General features: G+C 57.4%; 1 protein-coding gene across 1 annotated transcript in view; it reads left to right on the forward strand.

The window, feature by feature from the left end:
- The first annotated feature begins 202 nt into the window (after positions 1-202).
- The window catches only part of CROCC (ciliary rootlet coiled-coil, rootletin), a 35,497-nt gene continuing 11,477 nt past the window's right edge, over positions 203-24,222 (forward strand). Inside the window, exons 1-24 of the mRNA XM_005858733.2 lie at positions 203-426; positions 948-1,089; positions 2,247-2,401; positions 6,943-7,128; positions 7,230-7,313; positions 7,387-7,448; positions 7,535-7,700; positions 8,261-8,367; positions 11,476-11,712; positions 12,128-12,224; positions 13,097-13,180; positions 13,576-13,809; positions 14,232-14,431; positions 15,729-15,911; positions 16,759-16,903; positions 17,553-17,699; positions 18,068-18,298; positions 19,058-19,251; positions 19,524-19,651; positions 20,617-20,786; positions 22,215-22,394; positions 23,063-23,197; positions 23,524-23,667; positions 24,091-24,219. Of these exons, the coding sequence (XP_005858795.1) occupies positions 367-426; positions 948-1,089; positions 2,247-2,401; positions 6,943-7,128; positions 7,230-7,313; positions 7,387-7,448; positions 7,535-7,700; positions 8,261-8,367; positions 11,476-11,712; positions 12,128-12,224; positions 13,097-13,180; positions 13,576-13,809; positions 14,232-14,431; positions 15,729-15,911; positions 16,759-16,903; positions 17,553-17,699; positions 18,068-18,298; positions 19,058-19,251; positions 19,524-19,651; positions 20,617-20,786; positions 22,215-22,394; positions 23,063-23,197; positions 23,524-23,667; positions 24,091-24,219 (3,600 nt within the window). The 5' untranslated portion in view covers positions 203-366. The remainder of the gene's footprint in view (positions 427-947; positions 1,090-2,246; positions 2,402-6,942; positions 7,129-7,229; positions 7,314-7,386; positions 7,449-7,534; positions 7,701-8,260; positions 8,368-11,475; positions 11,713-12,127; positions 12,225-13,096; positions 13,181-13,575; positions 13,810-14,231; positions 14,432-15,728; positions 15,912-16,758; positions 16,904-17,552; positions 17,700-18,067; positions 18,299-19,057; positions 19,252-19,523; positions 19,652-20,616; positions 20,787-22,214; positions 22,395-23,062; positions 23,198-23,523; positions 23,668-24,090; positions 24,220-24,222) is intronic.

Genomic DNA, 24,222 nt, shown 5'->3' on the forward strand with positions numbered 1-24,222 from the left:
GTTTGTGTGTGTGTGTGTGTGTGTGTGTGTGTTGAGAGTCCTTTCCTCATGGTCCCTCCCCTCCCTTCCCTACCCTTCCCCCTCTCCATTCTTTCCCTTTCCTTTCTCCCCCACCCCTTCCCCTCTCTACTCCCCTCCCCCTCGATATCCTAAGTCTTCCTTCTGTTCCCTTCTCTCCCCTCCTCTGCTTTCCCCTCCCCTCCCCCACCTCCCCCCTCCCACCCTGTGGTCACATGGGGGCACGGATTAGAGTCTAATCTGCCCAGTGCTCAGCACTGCAGTCTGGCTGTGGGGTGGGCTGTGTGGACTGAGCTAGTCTGGGGCCTGGGAGAAGGGCCTGGAGAGGGGTGCCCGCAGCCTCCCCCCATGAGCTTGGGGCTGGGGGGGTCATTGGAGGTCCAGCTGGCACTGGAGACCGTTATCCAGGTGGGTCCTGCGGGCTGTGCCCACCCCATCCAGTTGCTCTGGAAGGAGCGGGTGAGGAGTGGATGCATCTTGGGGGTCCCGTGGTGGGAGAGGTGTGGTGGTGAGGTGCACAGGGGCTCCAGTTTGCACCCCCAGCCTGACTGGACTCAGGGTAGAGGGGTATGCGGGGCTCAACTGCTGTGGCTCCCGTATCCCAGTGCCCTGCGGAGGATGGGGGTCCCTCCTCCCAGATTTTGGGGTTAGGGTGGGATCCTCACCTATCTGGGTTGGAGCTGGGTTGGAGCCAGCTGTGGGGTTTGGTTCTCTGGCCCTGGAGGAGCCCCCTTTCCTGGCAGGCACACAAGCGTGTCCTTCCTGGGGGCGGTTTTTGTGATTCTAACTCCCAGGCTTCTATCCATTTGGGGGATTTCTTGACGGTCTCCTGGGCACCCACATCTTGGGCGACAGGACTTTGCTCCTTCCCGCTCAGGCCACAGAGCCCAGGGTCCCAGGTTTCCCTCAGACCCTCTCTTTCCCCGCAGGCACTGGAGAGCAGCGTCCTGGGGCCGGGTCAGGAGACCGGCCTGAGTGTGCAGGACCCGGCCCAGGACTGTCAGCCCGCCCACCTGCCTGCTGTCCTCAGGGAAATCGTCACCCGAAACTTCTCCAAGCCTGAGAGCCCAGGTACCATCCTGCCTCTCCCCTGCACAGCCACTGCCCACATCCTCCCTCCTCTCACAGCCCCTGCTCAGTAGTCATGATAACAATAATGATTGCAGCTTCCACGTCTCCCCACTGGGAGGCAGGTACACCGGTTTACAGATGAGGAAAAGGAGGCTTAGAGGTGTAATTTGCCCCGATGTGTTCCCCACGTTTTGCTGCTAGAAGGCAGGGCTGAGCATCCCCTCCTTGTTGCCAAGACTTAAACCCCAAACACCATATTCTTTCCCAGGGAAGGTGTGAGCTGGCTGAACCCGAGATTATAAGGCGGGGGGGGGGGGGGGGGGGGTTCAGTTTAGCTCAGGGCTTTGCAGAAATCCAAGGGGTGGTACTGTCCATCTGTCCCCCGCCCCCCAGGAAGGCTGATGGGCCCCTGCTCCTGGTGGGTGGAACTCACACCAAATACACGGTTTGAGAGTCTGGGAGGGGCACACTCAGTCCCAGCTGGAGGTTGCAGCTCTCCTTGGGGGTGTTCCTGGTGTTCCTGCCATGGTCCTTGTCTAACCTCAGCCTCCTTGGGGCCCCTGGGAGCCACAGACAGGGACTTAGAGAGCCCTCCCCCGGGGGAAAGAGCCGAGAGGCCTATGGCATATGTCCAGTTCCATCAGGTGGAAGGGAGCCCACAAAATGGGGTTCCTTTTCCCTGTGGCCTCTCCTTTTTTCCTCTACTTCCTCCTTTTCTTCCTTACAACCTGACTAACCTGAGCCCTGGTCTCAGAAGTTACCTGCTCTCCTGGGTCTGGTTACTGTTCCACCCATTTTACAGATCTGCAAAACTGAGGTCCAGAGAATAGCAGTAGCTGCAGAAGGAAGGAGCTAGAACTTGGGGCCTAGTCTCCTGACTCCTAATGAGCCTCCTTCCTGTACCTCCTGGGCCTGCTGGGGCCACACTTCAGCTGTAGTTGTGTCCACTCTAAGTCTAGCCCTAGGCCCGTGGCTTTGCCCACCTTCCTGTTCTCTGTTTGTGTGACCTGGTGCTACATCCACTCCTACCTAGGCTCCTCCTGAGTCCTGGTCCATCTTCCTGCCTCCACTGATGGGTAGGGCACCTGGAGGGGAAAGGGAAGATGTCTCCCTGGACCCAGCTGGAAGCTAACCACATGCCTGCTGTCCCTCTCCAGCCCTGCTGTCAGCCACAGAGATGGCATCAATGCTGTCGCTGCAGGAGGAGAACCAGTTGCTGCAGCAGGAGTTGTCCCGCGTGGAGGACCTGCTGGCCCAGAGCCGTGCCGAGCGTGATGAGCTGGCCATCAAGTACAACGCGGTCAGCGAGAGGGTGGGTGCTGCCTGGGGGCTGAGAGCTGAGCCAGCTGCTCCCTGGATGTGAGGTCAGGGAGATGTCCAGGGCAGGCCTGCACACTGTGCAAAAAGGTGTGCCTGGACTCAGGCCCGCCTGCGTTCGAACTGTGGCTCAGCCAACTTGAATGGCCTTGAGCAAATCACTCTGCTCCTGGAGTCTGTTTTCTTTTCTTTTTTTAAAATTGATTTCAGAGAGGAAGGGAGAGGGAGAGAGAGAGAAGCATCAATGATGAGAGAGAATCATTGATCGGCTGCCTCCTGTACGCCCCACACTGGGGATTAGCCTGCAACCCAGGCATGGCCCTGACTGGGAATCGAACCTTGACTTCCTGGTTCATTGGTTGACGCTCAACCACTGAGCCATGCCAATCGGGCTTGGAGTCTGTTTTCTGTAGTGGGGATGGGCTTTGGGCTTTACCCAACAGTGGCTGGGCTCTGCGGCATGACTGGGGTAGGCACAGGCAGCCACACTCCCCGTGGGGGTGAGGCCCAGCCATGGGAGGAGAGGCCAGGCCTGCCTCCAAGTCCAGACGGGTTCACTTCCCCTGGGAACCTGAGCCTGGGCGACAGGGGGTCTGTGTTAAGTCTAGAAAATTCCACCATGTGGCCAGGGAGACTGCCTCAGGCTTGCGGGGGTCCCAGGGCCTGGCCAGCAGGTCGGTGTGGCCAGGGCCAGAGGTGCAGGTTGTCCTCTGTACACTGTCTTCTCTGGACCTCCAGACTCCTAGGAGGTGACCCTGGGGAGTTGGTGGTGGCTGCAAGTGGTGGAAGAGTTGCGTGAGGGAAGGAGAATGTGTGTAGATGGAAAATGCGTGCGTATTACTAACAGTCGTAATAGCAGCCACCATTTATCAAATGCCTACTTGCCAGACAGGTGCTGGGTGCTTTACATGTAATGCACCAAGGGTGGGACCACTGTGATGCTCATTAACAGAGGAGATAATGGAGGCTCAGAGAGGGAAGGCACTGTGCTTGGGGTCACACCGCCAATGAATGCTAGTCTCTCGACTCCCAGCGCAGGGCTCTGCATTACAGCTTTGTTTCTTGGGGTGGGAAAAGACAGTTGGGCTGGGAATCCCAGGGGGCAACTGGCCCCTGGGAAGCTGGAAGGACCTCAGACGTGACGTTCTGATGTTGCAAATGGGAGACTGAAGCTGCTCAGGGTCCCCTGTGTGGTACCAGGACCCCGGCGCCAATCTGCTCATGCGGGGGCTTGCACACCCCTGTAGGGACGAGGGCTGAGCAGTTCTGAGTGTGGCTGGAGGCTGTGCCTGTGTCCTGGTGTCTGCCCGCCCGGACAGGCCCCTGACTTGTTGGGACTTGCAGGGAGCAGGCCCCCAGCCCTGGGGATAGTCAGAGCCAGTCTTCCCAAGGTTTGCAGGGGGTGTGGAGGGCCAGCTGGTTCGAGTTCCACATTGTTGGTGATGATGGGGCCCCGAGCCAACCCCCTCCCAGTTTAGGCCTCTCATCTTTTGGCCCCTGGCACGCTGCCAGGCTCATGGGGGGCTGCCTCTTAAATGCCAGGTTCTGGCTGACAATGAAGCCAGCACTGCCCCCCTGGCTGGCAGGAGAAGGGAAGAAGAGGGGACAGGCGACAGGTTCCTTTTTCTACTAGGACACGGCTGCTGGGGCTGGGGCCTCAGCACGGGAGCAGGGGGTCTGCGTTAAGTCTAGAAAATTCCACCATGTGGCCAGGGAGACCCCGAGTAACTTGTAGAATGAACCTGGTGCTTGACTGTCCTCGGGAGATGGTGTCAGTGCCCCCCCTGGAGGCAGGGATTGCATGAGCATGACCTCCGGGCCTTTCTGGGGCAGCGTGGGTCACAGAGAACATCAGAGCCTGGAGATCACCTATTGCAGGTGGGGAAACAGACCCAGATATGAGTGTGATGGGCCCAGGGGCAGCGGTGGAGCTGGGATGAGGCCCTGGTCTGGGCTCTGAGGGCCCGTGGCACTGTCTGTCCCTGCTGCCCCCTTGTCCCCATGCTGCAGGTGGCAGGGTTGCCCCTGTGGCCATAACTGTTGCATGTGGGCTAGGTTGGCGGGCCACAGCATCCCTGGGAAAAGAGAGTGGAGGTGAGGTAGGGATTTGTGTCCTGTTGATTGCATGTAGGGAGACAGGCAAAGGGCTCCCAGCAGCCACCTCCAAGTTCAGAAGGAGGCCCTTAAGCTCCCTGTGGAGCCCCCCACCCCCACCCCATTCTTCCTGTCCCTGAGGAGCAGGTGTTGGGTGAGGCAGCTGGGATGGGAAGGAGGGAATGGCCACTCCCCTGGATTCTACAGAATGGGCCCCCTGGGCTCCCTGTGTCCATGGCAACCTGGACAGAGTGACTCGAATAATAACGGTACTAGGGCAGTGGTTGCTAGGGGAGACTGTAAACTTCTTTCATCCCTGGCTTGGTGATCCCCTTCTCTCCTTTTGAATTACTAGTAAAATTGAAAGGCTGTTTTGTGAGGGGTGAAGTTCGTGGAAAGGGGCGAGGTATGGTTGGGAGTGACCCGGGCCTGGCTCTGAGCCCTGGGGAAGCAAGTGGAGTACCTGAGGACTGCCTGAACCCCTCTAAATCACAGAAGCAGATAGCACCTGGCCCAAACACCTGTGTAGAACACACAGCACAGGCCACAGTCAGACCCACACAGACATACACAAATGCACAAACACACCACAGCAGAGTCTGCACCCACGGCCAGACACCACCCAGTCCCACCCAGGTGTGGAATGTCTCACACAGGTGCACAGTCACAGCAGTGATGTATCCATCCTGCGCACAACACAACACATTGTCTCACATGTTGGGGACACACACAGCCAAAGGTCAGCACAGAGAACAGAGTCACCGACACACACATCACAGACACTCAGAGCCAGACACACGCTCCAACTCACAAACATGTGAACACACGGGTACACACAGACGTACCCACCTGCACCACGATCTAGACCTGCGACCACAGACACCACCTCTCTCAGGTCCCCCGAAGGCCTAGACACGGAGACGCTCAGGGTCCCAGGTGGAGACAAACGACAAAATACTCCCCACTCACCCCCGTGAGATGCACCTGCATCGAGGCACAACACACAGCATTTCAGTGCCACCGCCGGCACGCTCAGATGTGGACACTGCTGGTCCCCTGACTGAGGTGGACGGCTTGCAGACACTGGTCACAGGCCTGCAGCCCAGCCTTCACAGAGACCCACATACCACCTCCGCCCACACCTGCAGACCGAGTTGTTCCCCCCAACTTGAATTGAAGCCCCCACCAGCCCCTCCCTGTGGGTGGCTCCAGTGGCCACAGTCACCCTGCCCCAGTGCTGTCCTTGCGGGTAGGGGGGAGGCAGAGAGGAAGTTGTTTCCAGCTTTCTCAGTGGCTCCTTAAGCATGTCCTGGGCGTACTGGATCAGTGCAGGAAACAGCTGGAGGGAACCGGCACCTGCCACTAACCTGGCCCCGTTATTAGTGTGGGGGCGAGCAGCTGTCTTTGCCGTTGGCTGCCCTGGGACTGAGCGTGGGTGGACGTGTGAATGCCCTGCCCAGGCTGTAGATGGTGAGTGTGGGCTGGTGCCAGAGTCCACTGGGCTGGGCTGTCTTCCTGTTGGCTCTCCCTGGGCACTGTCGCTCCTGTTAGTCCCACTCATCCTCAGTTCCTTCCCCCACAGGTGGAGTCTGAGGGGCCCCCTGGGACCAGCAGGTGCCTAAGGAGGATAGAGGGTTCCAAGGCTGTTGGAGCAGCCAGAGCCAGGCAGGCCTCCTTCCTGTGCCTACAGGGTCTGATGATGGAGCGGCTAAGCCACCGGGGGGTGAAGGAAGGGCGCTGGCAGCAGAGGCTTTCTATGAGGTCAGGGAGAGGTGGGAGCCTGAGGCCGGGCCGGGGCTCGGGCATTAATAAGCCACACGGTATAGAACATGCGTGTGCACCTCTTACAAATCTGAGTGCTGCCTGTGAGGGAGTCGGGGCAGGCCGAGGAGTTCATCTGTGTCACCCTGGGGATGTTTGACACCGCCTGTGTGCCTTATGTGTGTGCATGTCTCTGAGCTCAGTAGGCATGCATTGATGCCTCTGTTTGAATGTATTCACATGTGCTTATGCCATTAATTCATGATCCTAATGAACATGCCACTAACACTGCTGTAAGCCTAAGATACAATGGGAACAACAGGCTTTCCTGAGCTCACTTGGGTTTGTGGTGGGAAGACATGGACACGGATCTAAGAATCATCAACCACAGTGGGGTTAGTTGCTTTGGAAGAGAGGCTCACAGTGCACCAGGGCCTCTAAGGTTTACCCCAGGTGCGTCTTCTTTGTGTTTTGCATGCACATGTTTGTGTGTCCATGCATGCCCCGTCTGTGTGTCCAGGCATGGCTGCCTTAGGCCATGCGTATGTGCATTGCATCCAGACTTGCCCAAATGTGCCTGCAAGGCATTGTGGGTCTGGGCCCAGCCTGGTGCTCCCTGCAGAGGCCTGTGTCTGCCTTCCCTGGAGACGGAGGACTCTCACCCAGGGCCCTTCCCTGCAGCTGGAGCAGGCTGTGCGGCTGGAGTCTGGGGAGCTGGAAACGCAGGAGCCCAGGGGGCTGGTACGGCAGAGCGTGGAGCTGCGGAGGCAGCTGCAGGAGGAGCAGGCCTCCTACCGGCGAAAGCTGCAGGCCTACCAGGAGGGCCAGCAGCGGCAAGCCCAGCTCGTGCAACGGCTGCAGGCCAAGGTCAGGGCCGCCCACTCCTGCTCCTGCCTACCCAATGTGCTTGCTCACTTTGCCCTGCCCCCACCCCCTGGGGCTAACCATTGCTCACCACCCATCCCCAGATTCTCCAGTACAAGAAGAAGGGCTCAGAGCTGGAGCAGCAGCTGTTGGAGAGATCCACAGAGCTGGAGCAGCAGCGGCTGAGGGTGGGTGCCAGGGCAGGGCAGGGCAGGCCCTTTCCTCCTCGTGCCCAACCTGATGCCCACTTCTCCCACCCAGGACACAGAGCACAGCAGAGACCTGGAGAGCGCCCTCACCCGCCTGGAGGAGGAGCAGCAGAGGTGGGGCACCCAGCAGGAAGAGGAGATGGCTGGCAGGGCGGTCCTCTCCAGCCTTGAGCCCATTGGTCCCTCTTGGTCCCACCCAGGAGCAGCAGCCTGGCCCAGGTGAACTCTATGCTCCGAGAGCAGCTGGACCAGGCGAGCTCAGCCAATCAGGCTCTGAGAGAGGACATACGCAAGGTGACCAGTGACTGGTCACGCAGTCGCAAGGAGCTGGAGCAGCGGGAGGCGGCGTGGAGGCGTGAGGAGGAGGTGGGCACTGGGTTCTGGGAGGCCAGTGGGGCCTGGTGGGTCCAGCCTGAGCCAAGGGGAAGGGTCTTTGTAGAGTGGAGAGGACTCAGGCTTCGGGAGAAGGAGCGGGAGGGCCCTGCTGGCCACGGGAGCCCGTTAGGAGAGGTAAATAGTTGTCATAATCATAGTTGGCCTTGATTGCACATTCCATGTGCTGAGTGTTCATTTCTTCCCTATTTCTCAGAATAACTGAGCATGGTAGGTGCTGTCGTCCTCATTTTAAAGAGAGGTTAGTAACCTGCCCGGCCGTGCGGCTGGGGTGCAAACCTCAGTGCCAGCACTTTCTGCCCTTTCTCGCTGCCTCTTGGGACTGCAGGGCCATTGAAACCCATTTTCCAGTGCCAGAGGGAGGCTTGGGAGTGAGAGGCTGACAGTTTCGACACAGCCCTGTGTGCAGGCCCAGACCTGACCCACCAGGAAGACCCCCTCCCTGGGCAACAGTGCCTCCCAGGATGGTCAGAGCTGGGGCAGAAGCGGGTGGCCCTCCCCGCAGCCCCTCACTCACCCTGTCTTCCCTCCAGTCCTTCAACGCCTACTTCAGCAACGAGCACAGCCGCCTGCTCCTCCTCTGGAGGCAGGTTGTGGGGGTCCGGCGGCTGGTCAACGAGGTGAAGATGTCTACCGAGAGGTGAGGCCCGGCTGGCGGAGGGGTGATGTGGGGAGATGCTGCAGCAGCAGCTGGGGGGCACCCACTTTTTTTTTTAAAACATCATTTTTCTTTTCTTTTTAAAAAAATATTTTTATTGATTTCAGAGAGAAAGAGAGAGGGAGAGAGAGATAGAAACATCAATGATGAGAGAGAATCATTGATCGGCTGTTTTCTGCACGACCCCCATTGGGGATCGAGCCCACAACCCGGGCGTGTGCCCTTGACCGGAATCCAGCCTGGGACCCTTCAGTCCGCAGGCCGATGCTCTATCCACTGAGCCAAACTGGCTTAGGTGGGCACCCACTTTTTAAGTTGAATTCAGCTCAACTCAGTTGAACTTCAGTCCAACCCAACACACCTACGGGCCCTTGGAGATGCAGAAGCAACTATAATAATGAACTCTTATTATGATCGTGGCAGTCAACATTTACTAGGTATTTCCTCTGAGCTAGGCTCTTTGTACATTTCATTTCATCTCATATCCACAGCATCTCTGTGAAGTAGGAATAGTAATATTTCCCATTTTACAGATGAGGACATTGAGGCTCAGAGAGGCAGAATGACCTTTCCAAGGTCACACAGTGGTAAGTGGCTGAGTAGGATTGACAACTGCTTTTAATCCACTAGAATATTCAGCTTCTACTACCAAGGACCTTACCACCTCTAGTGATAAAAAGAAATAGACACCCCCCCCCCAAATTCTAGACCAAGGAAGTGAGTGGTCAGTGACATGAAAGTGGAACAGAGAATGTCCTCAATTCTCACAAGGATGGGAGGGTCAGAAAGACGCTTCATAGAGGAGGTGGAATTTGCACTGACCTCAGGGATGGGTGGGATTTTAACTGGCAGAGCTGGGGCACTCCAGGCAGAGTGTACAGTCTGAGCAAAGGCGTGAAGGCGGGAGAAATGGCACTGGGGGTGGGGGGGGAGGTTGGAGAGAGAGGCAGGGGAACAGAGGGGGCTAGCAGGGGGCTGGAGGGGACTGGCGTGTTCCGGCCGGGGGCTCGGTCCTGCTTGGGCTGAGCAGGTGAGGGTGTGGGGAGAGCCCAGAGACAGGGAGACCAATTTGTTTCCTTTTTTACATTAAAAATGTATTTAATGATCTTTTGTTAAAATATCAAATATTTAGTGTGTCCAGATTCCCAATGGACTCATCAATGTCACAGATGGTTTGCTTCACTTCTCGTCCTGACAGCGTGTTTGAATCAGGACCCGCAGATGTTCACAAAATGCGATGGGCTGATTTGTCCTTTAATCTCTGTTATTTGTTCAGGAAACTGGGACAGTTGTCCGAAGTTTCCCACAGTCTGGATTCTGCGGTGTCATTTAACACCTTTGTCCCCTGTGGTTCTTGTAAACTGGACGTTGGATTTAAGGCTTGATCAGATTCAGGTTCAGGGTTTTTTTTGTTAGTTTCTTTGGGTTTTTTTATAAGGCTTCTTCGATAGTGCTGGGTGCTCTTTCATCAGGAGACCCCGAATGCCTGGGCGTCTCTGTGCACGGGCAGCCTCAGATGCTCAGTGCTAAGGCCCAGGCATTCATCAGGGTTGCAAGATTGTGATCATCTCCCGTCACTCCTTCCTGTCTCAGCTGGGATTCTTCCTTAATGAGTCACCTCCTCTCCTTGCGTTAGATACCCTGTGGTACCGTTCATTCAGGAAACGAGAGGATTTAACCCATTTGATGTATTTAAAGTATGCTCTATTTTTAGTTAGCATTTAAAATTTTACTTTTTAAAAATTTGATTTTAGAGAGAGGAAGGGAAAGAGGGAGAGAAACCTCGATTGGGGTGCCTCCTGCCTGTGCCCTAACCGGGGATCATGTGTCTGATCTGGGAATCGAACCTGCCAACTTTCGGTGTATGGGAGGACGCTCCAACCAACCAAGCCACACTGGCCAGGACCTAATATTTTACTTTTGAATAATTTATATATTCATAAATTCCAATTTCAAAAGGGTGTATGGTGAAAAGGCCCCCTCCAACCCCTGGCCTCAGACACTCCTCTCTCTCTCCTGGAGGCAAGCAATATGCCTTCAGGCTTCTTTTTTTTAAAAAATATATTTTATTGATTTTTTTACAGAGAGGAAGGGAGAGGGATAGAGAGTTAGAAACATCGATGAGAGAGAAACATTGATCAGCTGCCTTCTGCACACTCCCTACTGGAGATGTGCCCGCAACCAAGGTACATGCCCTTGACCGGAATCGAACCTGGAACCCTTGAGTCCGCAGGTTGACGCTCTATCCACTGAGCCAAACCGGTTAGGGCCTTCAGGCTTCTTTTATACAAGCAAATACAGCAGATATCTCTCTCCCTCCCTCTCTCTCTCTCTCTCTCTCTCTCTCTCACACACACACACGCACACCCTTTTATATATTCTGTGTAGAATTTCATCTTTGCAGTTCTTGAAGATGCTTTTTTTTTTTTAATAATTTATTTTAGAGAGAGGGAGACATTGATTTGCTGCTCCACCCATTTATGCATTCATTGGTTGATTCTTGCATGTGCCCTGACGGGGGATTGAATCCGCAACCTTGGTGCATTGGGGAGATGCTCCAACCAACCAGGATACCAGCCAGGGCTTGAAGATGCTTTCTTCACCGCATCGTTCTAACTGAGTTACAGTGGGAGTGGTTCCATTTCAGGCTCTGAAGAGCTTCCCCATTTGTTTTTCTCGGCTACAGATATCCCACAGAATGCATGTGTCATGTTAAGAGCAGTCCCCTTTGATGGCTATTTAGGTTGCACCAGCATTTTTGGCCTGAGCATGCTGCAGGGCATCACTTTATACACAGGCCATTTCCCAGGTGTTGAGGCATCTCTGTAGGATAAATTCTTAGAAGTGGAGTTGGTGGGTCACGAAGAGCCCATCAGTTAGTCGTTTTCAGAGCTCTTTCTAACCGCCCTCAGCTGTGGTTGCCCTCCCAGCAGTGTGGGGGAGGGTCTGTTTTCCCATAGCCTCACCCACACGGTGCATTATGTGACTTTCCCCCCATTCTAATAGTGACAAATGGCATCCCAGTGTAGTTTTAATTGACGCTTGGGAGCCCACCCCCATCCCATCCCTGCTGTGTGTTCTCTCCACTAGAGATCTGCTGCAGTTGGGAGGGGAGCTGGCCCGGACCTCACGAGCTGTCCAGGAAGCGGGCCTGGGGCTGAGCGCGGGCCTGCAGCTGGCCGAGAGCCGGGCCGAGGCAGCCCTGGAGAAGCAGGCGCTGCTGCAGGCCCAGTTGGAGGAGCAGCTGCGGGGCAAGGTGCTGCAGGAGGAGGGCCTGGCCCAGCTGCAGATGCAAAGCAACCTGGACAAGGCCGACTTCAATGCCAGGTGGGTGCCTGGTAGGTGCCACGTGAGGCAGGGGAGGAGGGGTCTGTTCACTGGGGACGGGCTTGAGCTCAGCCAGTCTTCCCAGACACCCCGTTGGCAGAGTGGGAAACTGAGGTCCAGGGGGCTCTTGACCAGGGCACATCACAAGCAGTTCAACCTCTGATACCAAATTTGTTTCCAGCTCCTACAACCTCGACAAGTCCCAGGGTGCTTCCCCAGGAGACAAAGTGGGGGGGCAACCTCATTCATTCTCATTTACAGACAGAAGTGACTTGCTCAAGGTCATACAACTAGGGAAGTGAATCCTAGGGTCCCTGCCTCAGGTTTGGGGAAGCGTGCAGGACACAGAGCTGAAGGGTTGGAGGACAAGCTGGGGTGAGTCTCCCATTCACCTCTGTTGCTCCTCCACCTCCAGAGTGACAGAGCTGGCCCTGACAGTGGAGCGCCTTCAGAACCAGAACCTGGAGAAGGATCGGGTCAACAAGGCCCTCACTGAGAAGCTTGAGGCCCTGGTGAGATGCAGCTGCCCTCGAGGTGTGGCAGGGCGGGATGGGGCACTGACCAGACCCGTGGGCACAGGCTGAGGGCCGGGCTGTTGGGCCACCCTGGAGCTTCCCACTCAGACTGTATCACCCTCATTAATTGAGCATCTAGTGTGTGCGAGGCTTAGTGTGAGCACATTTAACTCTTATCCCATTTCATCCTCTCAGCAGCCCTGTATCAGGATCCCCTTATACCAGTGGTTCTCAACCTTCTGGCCCTTTAAATACAGTTCCTCATGTTGTGACCCAACCATAAAATTATTTTCGTTACTACTTCATAACTGTAATGTTGCTACTGTTATGAATCGTAATGTAAATATCTGATATGCAGGATGGTCTTAGGCGACCCCTGTGAAAGGGTCGCTCGACCGCCAAGGGGGTTGCGAACCACAGGTTGAGAACCGCTGCCTTATACAGCTGAGAAACCCGAGGCCCAAGGGGAAATACTTGTCCAGAGACTCAGACTGGGGAGTCAGGACTTGAGCTCATGCCTGTAATCTGCTAGTCCAGGGCTCTTTCTCTTGGAACTCAGCTGCCTCCCCACCCGAGGGACACCCTCAAAGGTGCTGCCTGGGTTGGTCACCCTTCTGTGTGGGGCCAGGCCCCGTTCTATGTCCAGCTCTTCCCCAGCAGGCTGTGTGACCTGAGGTGGGACACTGCACTTCTCTGGGCCTCGTCTGTTCAGGGCACTTAGGGCTGCTGTGAGGTGACTGAGCGGCTGCACTATGGCCATGGCCTTCGAGGCTGCCTGGTGGGTGGGGGCCCAGGGAGGGAATGAGTAGGTTTCGGATTAGGGCACAGACCCTGACCACCCTCTCCTCGTCTCTTCACCACCACTCCAGGAAGCCCTGCAGCTCCAGGAGCAGCCCGCCCTGGACACAGAGGAGGGCGAGGGGCTGCAGCAGACCTTGAGGGACCTGGCACAGGTGTGAGGTGGGAGGGAGCCCGGAGAGGCCAGAGGGTGGGAGCCCTGGGCAGGGCAAGGCCCGGCAGTCCAGGGCCGCCAGCTCCTTTGGTGGCCTTGACCAGAACTGCCAGTGGTTGGGGAACCTGGGGTCCTGCCTGCCAGAAGTTCAGGCCCATCTGTGAGAAAGGCCGAGTGATGTCTTCCCAATACATGGGAGGCCGCACCTGGCGGGAGGGCTGTGAGCTAGTGGAAGCGGAATCAGAAGCCTTGTTGGAAGGGAGCTTAGGCTGTGCCGCAGATTTGGGGATGAAGCTCGTCACATGGCCCCTGCGACCCCTCTGCCCCTACTGGGCGTCTTTGCCCAACTAACCTCCCTACTGCCCCGCTCCTCTGCCTCCCTACCCCACCCCGCAGGCCGTTCTGTCCGACATGGAGAGCGGTGTCCAGCTAAGTGGCTCCGAGCACACCGCTGATGCGTCAGACAGCAGTCTGCGGGGGCTCTCTGGCCCCCGGACCCCATCCCCATCGAGGCGCTCCTCGCCCGGCCGCGGTCGCTCCCCGCGCCGAGGCCCATCCCCAGCCTGTTCGGACTCCTCCGTGCTCGCCCTGATCCACTCCGCCCTGCACAAACGCCAGCTACAGGTCCAGGTAGCAAGGGGCCCAAGCGTCCTGGAGGAGGGGTTTGGGCAGGCCAGGGGCGGAGCCAGTGTTCTGGGGGCGGAGCGTGAGCATCCCAGGGTGGAGTCCGAGCCCTGAGAAGGGAGTCAGGATTCTTGGAGGTGGCTGAGAGCTCGGGTAGAATCTGAGCCCCCCGAGTGGGAGGGGCTTGGGCAGCTGGGGGCGGAGCCTGGGGAGGGAATGTACTTAGGTTGGGTTTGCTGGGGACCTCAGGGAGATGGAGGCTCAGAGTCCAGGTGGAGGGCTCAGCATAGGGAGTGGAAGCCTAGCCACCCTCCTGCATCAGGCCTAGGCCACAGAATAGGCTGCTGTACATCCCTGGAACTAGCACAGGAGCAGGGGGCTCTGAGGGCTCAGTGGCTCCCCCAGACTCAGGGGTTCCCATGCCACAGGACATGCGTGGGCGCTACGAGGCCAGCCAGGACCTCCTGGGCACACTGCGGAAGCAGCTTAGTGACAGCGAGGGTGAGCGCCGTGCCCTAGAGGACCAGCTGCAGCGTCTGCGGGACAAGACCGATGGGGCCACCCAGGCCCAGGAGGATGCCCAGCGCGAGGCCCAGCGTCTGCGGAGTGCCATCGATCTCCTGAACAGGTGCCTGGGAGGTCGGAAGTGGGGGCCTCGGAGAATCAATCAGTGTCTGGGCCCAGCCCCAGCCCCAGCCTGTAAGCGTGCAGATTTGCACCAATATGGTCCTAACGAGCCATATGTGTATGTTTTCTGGCAGTGAGGTAGCAAACGTTTCCTGTACACCTTCTGTGTGCCAGGCTCGTGGCCAGGCATTTTATGTGTATAATCTCCAATTAGTCTTCCTGCCAAAGCTTGAGAGGCTTGTCCAAGCTCACAGGGTGTGGCCGGGATAGGAATCGGAACTGATAGCAAAACCAATGCTGCCCGTGCCTTGGAAGGAGAAGGCTTTTATATTGTGTGCACAACGGACACCTCACTTAGCATTCTGCTATTTTTACTTACTATCACGGTGTATGTTTTTCCACCTACTGCCAGCTATCATGTCTTGTATGCTTAAGGCAGTGGTTCTCAATCTTCCTAATGCCGCGACCCTTTAATACAGTTCCTCATGTTGTGGTGACCCCCAATTTCATTGTTACAAATTGAACATAATTAAAGCATAGTGATTAATCACAAAAACAATCTGTAATTATATATGTGTTTTCCCATGGTCTTAGGCGACCCCTGTGAAAGGGTTGTTCAACCCCCAAAGGGGTTGTGACCCACAGGTTGAGAACCGCTGGCTTAAGGGTTACTACTTGAAGCGATGAGGCGGGACAGTGAAAGATATGACCACCATCGGCCCCCAGCCTGAGCTGGAAACCCCAGCTGGCTCAGGAGGCACCCTCCCCGTTGCTTGTGACTGCTGGAGTTGGGAGAATGGCAACACCCTGCAAATGGTCAGAGTTCCCAGTTGCTGCCTCCCCCTGTCCTGCTCTGGCTACCATGTGCTGCTGGCCTGTGCAGCAGGAAGCTCTGAGATCTGGACAGACCCAGCTCCACTGGGCCTCCCAGACAGGGGTTGGAGGGTTATAGAGGCATTTCTGGTCATATGGACTAGCAAGCTGGCAGCACAATTGCCCACATATCTCAGGAGCCTAACCTCTTCAACCTGGTGGAGATAGTGCCACTGCCTCTATCTGTTCCACTGAGCCCCCAAGTGGGCAGTTTGGGGGAGAAGGTTCCCTCTGCTGGGATGAGTCAGCTTCAGGGAGAGGTAGATGAAATGAGTTGGTCGTGGACATGGTCAGGGAAGGCTTCCTGGAGGCATGTGCCTTAGAGGACGGAGGAATTGGCTCACATGTAGGACAGCAGCACTGCTGTTTTCCCGATGGGAGCAGCCCCAACATCCCCTTCAGCTCCTCTACCCCTGGTCCTGCAGGGAGAAGGACAGCCTGGCCCATAGCCTGCAGGCGGCCCAGCAGCAGGCTGAGGAGCTGCGGCAGGAGCGGGAGAAACTACAGGTGACACAGGAGGAGCTGCGGCGCCAGCGGGACCAGCTGGAGGAAGAGAAGGAGGACACAGAGCAGGATCGTGCGCGGGCACGCAGGGAGCTCGAGCGGAGGTTCGTAGCTTCTGGCCTCCCTGCCAAGGCCACTTGAATGGGCTTTGGGGCTCCTGACAGTGTCCCTGGGGGCTAGAGAGCACCTGGCCTCCTACCGTCTTGAGAAGTCCTCCGGTGTGGGGTCTTCTGATCAGTCCTGTCTCGGTAAACAGGCTCAGGGAGGTACAGTCACTTACCTGGGACCCGAGAACTGGAGGAAGGAAGCGTGTGGATGGTAATAATAACAATAATTAAAATACCAGTAGTAATATTAACATTATTTTTAAAAATTAAAGTTACAGTAATATTAGTATTAATATCATTTTAAACAATTAGATCATCTTATTTAACCCTCAGGATAACTCTATGATGTAGGAGCTGTTATTAGCCCCATTTTATGGATGGTAAAACTGAGGCACAGAGAAGTCATATAATTTCCTTAAAGTCACAGCTAGTTAGAGCCAGGATTTGAACCCAAGCATTCTGTCCATCACTCTAAAGAGTTAACCTCTTAACCACTGCACTGTTTACTTCTCTGAGACATAAGTCATAATGATATCCAGTACATTATTCTTGTTTCTAAAAGCCCTTGTGGAGCTATGTCAGGCACTATCCTACATATTTCATGTATTCTTAAGTAAGTCATGTATCCTTATAACAACTTTGTGAGGCCCATTTTGCAGATGTGAAAACTGAGGCCCAGAGTCACAGAGCCAAAAGGCGGTGACCCTGGCTGTCCTTCTGGTAAGGCTCTTGCCACCAGAGCTCCTGCCTCAGCCCTGACCCCCAGCCTGTTCCAGATTGGCTGGCTGAGGGAGACGCAGGGCAGGGAAGTGACATGGGGCACCCCCCGCCTTCTGTCCCACAGCATTAGACAACTAGAGCAGCTGGAGGTGAAGCGCTCAGGGCTGGCGAAGGAGCTGGTGGAGGTGAGGGAGGCGCTGAGCTGTGCCACGCTGCAGCGGGACATGTTGCAGGCTGAGAAGGCCGAGGTGGCCGAGGCGCTGACCAAGGTGTGTCCCTGTTTGCCCCACAACCACAAACCTACCTCCGCCCTAGGCCCCAGACCTTCTCACCCTGGCCACAGACTGACCCCTATTTCAGGCTGACCCCTGACCCTGATCACAGACAGAACCCTTCCTTTTGGACTCAGGCTAACCTTTGACCCAGGCCACAAACCAACCTCTGACCCCAAACATAAGTGAATTCATCTCTATTAGTGGCCGTATCCCTGCTTTTCCAGACGCTCCTGGGCAGTGCCTGGAGTTCAGGTCATCCGGCCCATCTCTGGTCCCGGGCCTGGGGTCTGTGAGGATTGGGGCACAGTCCTTAGCGAGTGCCTGCCCCACTCCCAGTAGTCTGGGCTCTGAGCAGTGCCACCCCCAAGCCCCCTCTGGGAACCCTCTGCCCTGCTCTGCACAGCTCTGTGGCATGCAGCAGCTTTTAAGTAGCTTCCTAGACACTAGGCCTCTGCAGTGATTCTCACCGTGCGTCTCCCTTGTCCCTCTACCCTGTCTCTGTGTCTCTTGTTTCTCCCCACCCTCTTGCCTCTCCCCATCTTCCATGTCTCTGCACATCTTTTCCCATCGCTCCGTCTCTGTCCCTCTCTCACCATCTCTCCCCACCTGACTGTCTCTGGCCGCCCCGTTCTGGCCCCTGCAGGCTGAGGCTGGCCGCATGGACCTCGAGCTCTCGATGACCAAGCTGAGGGCGGAGGAGGCCTCTCTTCGGGACGCCTTGTCCAAGCTGAGCGCCCTCAACGAGAGCCTCGCACAGGACAAGCTGGGCCTGAACCACCTCGTCGCCCAGGTATGTCCCCCTCCTCACCCCCCTGTGCCCCCACTCAGAGACCCCAGTAGGCGTCTCAGGCCCAGCCTTGGCCCACATCCTGCCTCTCTGTACACCTCCCTGAACACCTCGGTCCCCGCGCCTCTCTGTCTCGCTCCCTGCCTCTTTCTGTCTCTGACTCTGTCTGTCTGTCTATCCTCTTTCATGGTCTGAGAGAAAAGAAGTTCTGTGGACCCTTCTCCCTTCTTCCCTCTCCCCCGTGTCCACTGCCCCTTCCCCCGAGGGAGCCTCCCTGGGCTCTGTGATAGGTGGGCGGGTGGGACCCCTTTCCCCAGGTGGAGGGGCTGGGCTGATCTGCTCACTCACCTCCACCCCCACCGGCCTCACAGCTGGAGGAGGAAAAGGCAGCCCTGCTGGGCCAGCAGCGGCGAGTGGAGCAGGAGGCCACCCTGGCGAGGGAGGAGCAGGAGCGGCTGGAACAGCTGCGGCTGGAGCAGGAGGTGGATCGACAGGGCCTGGAGGGCTCCTTGCGGGTGGCAGAGCAGGCCCGGGAGGCCCTGGAGCACCAGGTCCCCACACTGCGCCAGGAGCGCTGCCGGCTGCAGGAGCAGCTGGCCCAGGTGGGTGATGGAGGATGGGGCCTGGGTTCTAGCCTCCCAGCCTCCGACACCTGTCCTGGGTAACTCGCAGGCTCAGGAGCCTGAATGTGGGTTTAGGTTCAGCCCCGCCTCTGCTAACTGGGCCCTTGGGCAAACTACTCCACCTCCCCATGCCTCAGTCGCCCCATCTGTACCATGGGGCTAAGCGTTCTTATCACAAAGGGTTGTTCTGAAGAGGACACCCGTGGAAGCACTTGGGAGCTGAAGCACCTCCCAGTAACAATCCCAATGTGATGATAGGTGGAGAATTTTAGGACTGGAATGTGAGACTTGTTGGGACAACATACTGGAAGGGACCTCAGGGTCTTAGGGACACAGTGACCTTTATATGGCGTGCGGGGCTCCTGGGAGGGGCCTCTAGGGTATGGGCCACAGCTGCAGGGAGCAGGGCTCCGTGTTCCCATTCTGAGGCCTGCAAAGCAGCGCTCCTTGGTCTGTTTTATATACTCAGCTTCTCTGGAAGGTCAGGGGTGTAGAAAGGGCTCTGTTATGACCCAAACTGAGTGAGGACCCTCACGTGTGTATGTGTTGCAGGTTCAGAGAAGTCTGTGGTTTGTCCAAGTATACACAGCACATCAGGGTGGAGACTGGGCTAGAACCCTGCTCTCCTGCCTGTTAGGCCAGGGCTGGCTCAGGCCCAGGGTTGGGGTCCTGCATGGTGGGCAGGCTGGGGGATTCTGGGGGGGAGGGGGGTGCTCACAGTGCCTGGGTGGGTGCCAGCTCTCCCGGCAGCTGAGTGGGCGGGAGCATGAGCTGGAGCAGGCACGGCGGGAGACACAACGGCAGGTAGAGGCGCTGGAGCGGGCGACCCGGGAGAAGGAGGCGCTGGCCAAGGAGCGGGCCGGTCTGGCTGTACAGCTGGCGGCAGCTGAGCGTGAAGGCCGAACCCTATTGGAGGAAGCCACACGCCTGCGGTAAGGCTTTAGGCTCTGCCCAGCCCACTGAGGGGGGTGGGCGGGGGTCTGCCTGGGGCCACCAGCCACACCCTGGCATTGGCCCACACACAGTTGCTGAGGAGCAGGGCTTGCCAATGCGTCCTGGCTATGGCTCAGGCTTCCCCAGGGAGCGTGGGACCGGCTGGGCAGGTAGGCTGGCACCTGGCCCACGGCTGGCCACGCCCTGGGATCCACAGTTTCCTGGGGCCCGGGAGGCCGAGTCCTGAGGCCTGAGGGATTGTGTGCTGCAGCTTGGAGAAGGAAGCCCTGGAGAGCAGCCTGTTTGAGGTGCAGCGGCAGCTGGCCCAGCTCGAGGCCCGTCGGGAGCAGCTGGAAGCTGATGGGCAGGCCCTGCTTCTGGCCAAGGAGGCCCTGACTGGTATGGGGGGACCAGGGGGTGGGTGAGGAATACCTGACTCCAACCCAGACTAACCTGTCAAGGTCTGGGGTCTCACGGAAGTTGGGAGCACTGGCTTTGGAGTCTGGCTGACCTGGGTTCCAATCCTGCCGCTGCCGCTTAGATCTGAGCTTTTTTGAGCAATTCCCTTCCCCCCTGGGCCACAGGTTCCTCATCTGACAGTTAGAGGTGATTGCCAGCCTTCTAAGGCTGTTGCCAGGAAGGCGTGAGGCAAGCATTTGAGGCCTGTCTGCTTATTGTCATCAGGGCACTGAGAGAGTTCCGAGTTCTCCGTGGAGCCGTCGCTGCTTTTCTGAGCGACTCTCTCGGCCCTACAGTCCCAGCCCCGCTTCTCTCCACACGCCCCACCCGGTTTCTTGGACCATGAAAATTAATCTTCCCGTCCTCGTCCACCTGAGCCAGACAGAACTAGAAAGGGAAATGTGAAAGATGGGGGGATGGTTTTTAGATTGTCCACAGTGGCTGTACCCTCCCCGTGGTCCCTCCATTAGTGCTAACAGCCCACCTAGTTTGTCTATGGCTATTAGTCATTAAGGGAGACGCCTCATGGAAAGCTGTGCAGCTTTGGGAAATTGTCTGTCTCCTCTGAGCCTCCATATCCTCATCTGTAAATGACCCATAGTAAGCAATCCATAATGGGGGTTGCTTTCCTCCCCATTTGTGGGAGCCTCCCCATCAGACATTTCATCCCTTTGTTGCCATTCCAGGGAGGGAGGGAGTGGGGCAGGGCCCGTGGGCTCAGGCGGCAGATGGGAAAACTGAAGCCCAGGGCGTGAGGAGCTTCTCCAAGGGAACCCAGCTAGGTACCTGGTGGGCCCTCTCTCCTCTGGGGTTCTGCCTACATGGCTCACCTGGCCTGAGTCTGCTGGTCCACAGGGAGGTTCCGTTCCGACCCAAGTCTGTCCCCTCCCACCATCCCTGTGCAGGAGAACTGGCAGGCCTCCGGCAGCAGATGACAATGGCAGAGGAGAAGGCGGCTCTGGACAGGGAGCTGATGGCCCAGAAGCTGGTGCAGGCTGAACGGGAGGCCCAGGCCTCTCTGCGGGAGCAGCGGGCAGCCCACGAGGAGGACGTGCAGCGACTCCAGCGAGAGAAGGTTCGGGTAGCCGGGTCAGGGTGGGCGGGGCTCTGCTCTCTCTCCTCTGTGGTCTCAGGCGAGTCATTCTTCTCCCTCTGCCTCGGTTTCCACCTCTGTGAAACAGAACTTTATTTCTGCTCCGGAGGCCCCGGGAGCAGCTGGGAGGAAACACTGGGGACTCCTTATCAAACATACAGATTCCCAGGCCCCGGATCTGGTCTAGCCCTGGTGATCCTGATTCAGGAAGGCACTTTCATTTGTAAGAAGTGCCGTTTGCATATGAAGGACCACTCTAGGACCTGAACACATAGTGCGAAAGGTGAGGGGCCAGGTCACTACAAGACAGAACAGAGCTGTCTAAGAACACTGGTTCTGGAGTCACATTGCCTGGGTTTGGATCTGATCTAGGCCAGACTGCAGGATGAGTTATACTGGTTATGTCACCTATGGTCTCTGCCTTCATTTTCCCATCTGTAACGATGGGGATGAGGATAGTACAGGGGATTGTGAGGATGAGGTGAGACAGTCCATATAAAGGGCTTAATATAGTGACTGGCACTTTGTAAATGCTGCGTAAATGCTGGTTGCTATTTTCACGTAGGAGGAGAGGACTTGCGGTGGGCAGGGCTGCCTGTGTCAGAGGTTCAGGCTGTCCTGCAGGACTCCAGGGGGCGCCATGTGTCGTCTTGGCCTTGGCCTTGTAGTATCACACTTGTCCAGCAGGTGGCAGTGAAGCACTGGAAGTTTCACAAAGGTGCCGGGCACTGCCCTCAGACCCTAGGTGGGGCGTTCTTTGCCTGTGGGTTCTACCCACCCTGCCCCGCCTGACTTGTCCTCTTCATGTCACCAAATCTGTACTCTTTCCTGCTACTCTGCCACCCGCAGCCCTAAACCCCTTTTATTCCTCGCAGCCAACCCAACTCCCCTCAACCCCTACCTGAATCCAGGTTCTTTTTTCTCGGTTCCTGAACAACCCTAGTCTACAATTTAGACTCATCGCTCTGGCTTCAGGCTCTCTGTTGCCCCGACTGTCCTCAGAGGCAGGCCCACCCCTCCCTGGTTGCTGCCCTTGGCTCTGGCCCTATTGCTCACCACGTTCCCCTCGTAGTCCACAGCCCAGTGACCCTTACATATTATGATTTCCCTGTGTGCCGTGCTCTCTCCTCCCTCCAGGCCATCTCTGGGGCTGTACTCTGGGCCTGAGGTTCTTTCCCCCCCTTTTCCTGCTGACTGCTACTCGTCTCTCCTCCAGGAAACATTCTCCGACCCCCAGACCAGGGCTGCTGCTCCTCGGGGCTCGTGCAACCCTGGCTTGTCCCAGCCACAGCTCTTAGCAGCCGTTTGTAGTTTCACCTTGTAGTTTTCCTGATCACCTGTCTCTCAGGGTCTGGGGTACAGGTGGCCTTGCAGCCTCGTGGGTCACATGTGCTTGGGCCTGGCCCCCAGGAGGCAGCATGGCGGGAGCTGGAGGCAGAACGGGCCCAACTGCAGAGTCAGCTGCAGCGGGAGCGGGAGGAGCTGCTGGCCCGGCTGGAGGCCGAGAAGGAGGAGCTGAGCGAGGAGATCGCTGCCCTGCAGCAGGAGCGGGACGAGGGCCTCCTCCTGGCTGAGAGTGAGAAGCAGCAGGTTCGTGAGCCCTGGAGGGGCCCGGGTTCTGGGGCTGGTTCCCGCTTAGCCACCCAGCAGCTAGGAGCTAGGAGTCCGTAGCCATGCCTGGTATACAGTCGGAGCCTACTCAGTGGCAGCCTCAGTTGTGACACCATGAGCACTGGTTGCAAATAGCTGCCCCAGGTTTTCCCATCTCCCCTCCCACCCAGGCTGGGCATGGCGTCCCCATGGCTGCCTTCTGAGCAGTCCCCACAACGCCCACATGTATCAGCTGACCCTCCTCAAAAAGAACTAACTCTCGACTTTCCATAACGTCATGAGGACAGGGCAGACTGCATCTTCCTCTCTTCACCAGCTCTGTCACCCTGGGCGAGTCACTTTACCTCCTTGAGCCTCTGTTTCCCTGTCTGTAAAGTGGGAATAATGGAGGGCCCTGCTTCAGGGTTGCTGTAGCATGTTAGTGAGATAGGAGTTGTGTCCATGTCCAGTTACTGTTACTCTTGTATCCTTTTCTGGGGCTTTAGGAGGAGTGAGCCTGTACCTCTGTCCTGGGCCCACCTGTGGTGGCCCAGTCATGCTCCCAAGTCCACAGTGGGCACATTTCCCAGGGCAGGGTGGGGGGAAGGCCCGAGCATGCCCCCAAGATCAACTCACCCCCCAGGCCCTTTGCTCTCTGCCTCTGCCAGGCCCTGTCGCTAAAGGAGTCTGAGAAGACGGCGCTGACGGAGAAACTGGTGGGTACACAGCACAGCCTGACCGCCATCTCCCTGGAGATGGAGCGACAGAAGCGAGATGCTCAGAGCCGGCAGGAGCAGGACCGGGTAGGTGGGCCTCCGTCTGAGCCGGAGACACAGCCCTGCCTGGAGGAGCCCCTGTCTGAGGGGGAGGCGTGGCTCTGCCCTGGGGAAGCCCCAGACTGTGTGGGAAGCTTCAGCCCTTCCCTGGGAGTCCCCACCTGAGGGAGGTAGCACGGCTCTGCCCTAGGGAACCCCTAGTCTGAGAAAGACTAGTCATGTAGACAGCACTCTCTAGGCATCAAGGGATCACAGAGGGTCTGACAAGCCAGCGGGAGGGGCCGTGCTTGGTGCTGAAAGTGGGGTGCTGGGGAAGGGGACACAGCACCATCTGAGGAGCCCATCTGTCCTAGGGCACCATGAACACCCTGACATCCGAGCTGCGGGACCTGCGGGCCCAGCTTGAGGAGGCTTCCGCGGCCCATGCTCAGGAGGTGAAGAGGCTGCAGGAGCAGGCCCGAGACCTGGGCAGGCAGCGGGAATCCTGCGTGCGCGAGGTGAGCCCTCCGCCCCACACCCTTCCAGGCAGCACCCCCTAAATGCTGCTGGGGGCCTGGTTCGGTGAGGGTCCAGAAAATTGTAAGGCTCTTTCCTGCATTCAAGGGCAAATGAACAGCCAGCTGAGAAAGGAGGCAGCAAGCATGTATTAAGTACTTGTGATGTACACGTGGGACTGGGGCACTCAAGGTGGTCCCTGCCCTTTTGGCATCGTCCAACGATGATCCTGATTATTTCAGACCCAAACACTGCTGGCTCCAGCTTGCTTTGCCTGAATCATAACTCTCGCCTGTGGTCTGAGTCTATGCAGAGTGATGGGGCAGGTGCCCCCTGGCCTGGGACCTGGGGATGGGCTGGTTTCCACCAAGGCCCCGCTTGAGTGGGGCCCCACCCCCATTCAGTGACAACCAGGGTCCTCACAGGCAGAGGAGCTTCGGACTCAGCTGCGCCTGCTGGAGGATGCCCGTGATGGGCTGCGGCGGGAGCTGCTGGAGGCCCAGCGCAAGGTACGAGAGAGCCAGGATGGCCGTGAGGCCCAGCGGCAGGAGGCGGCC

This window comes from Myotis brandtii, unplaced genomic scaffold, assembly GCF_000412655.1.
Source record: "Myotis brandtii unplaced genomic scaffold, ASM41265v1 scaffold1204, whole genome shotgun sequence".
Taxonomy (NCBI): domain Eukaryota; kingdom Metazoa; phylum Chordata; class Mammalia; order Chiroptera; family Vespertilionidae; genus Myotis; species Myotis brandtii.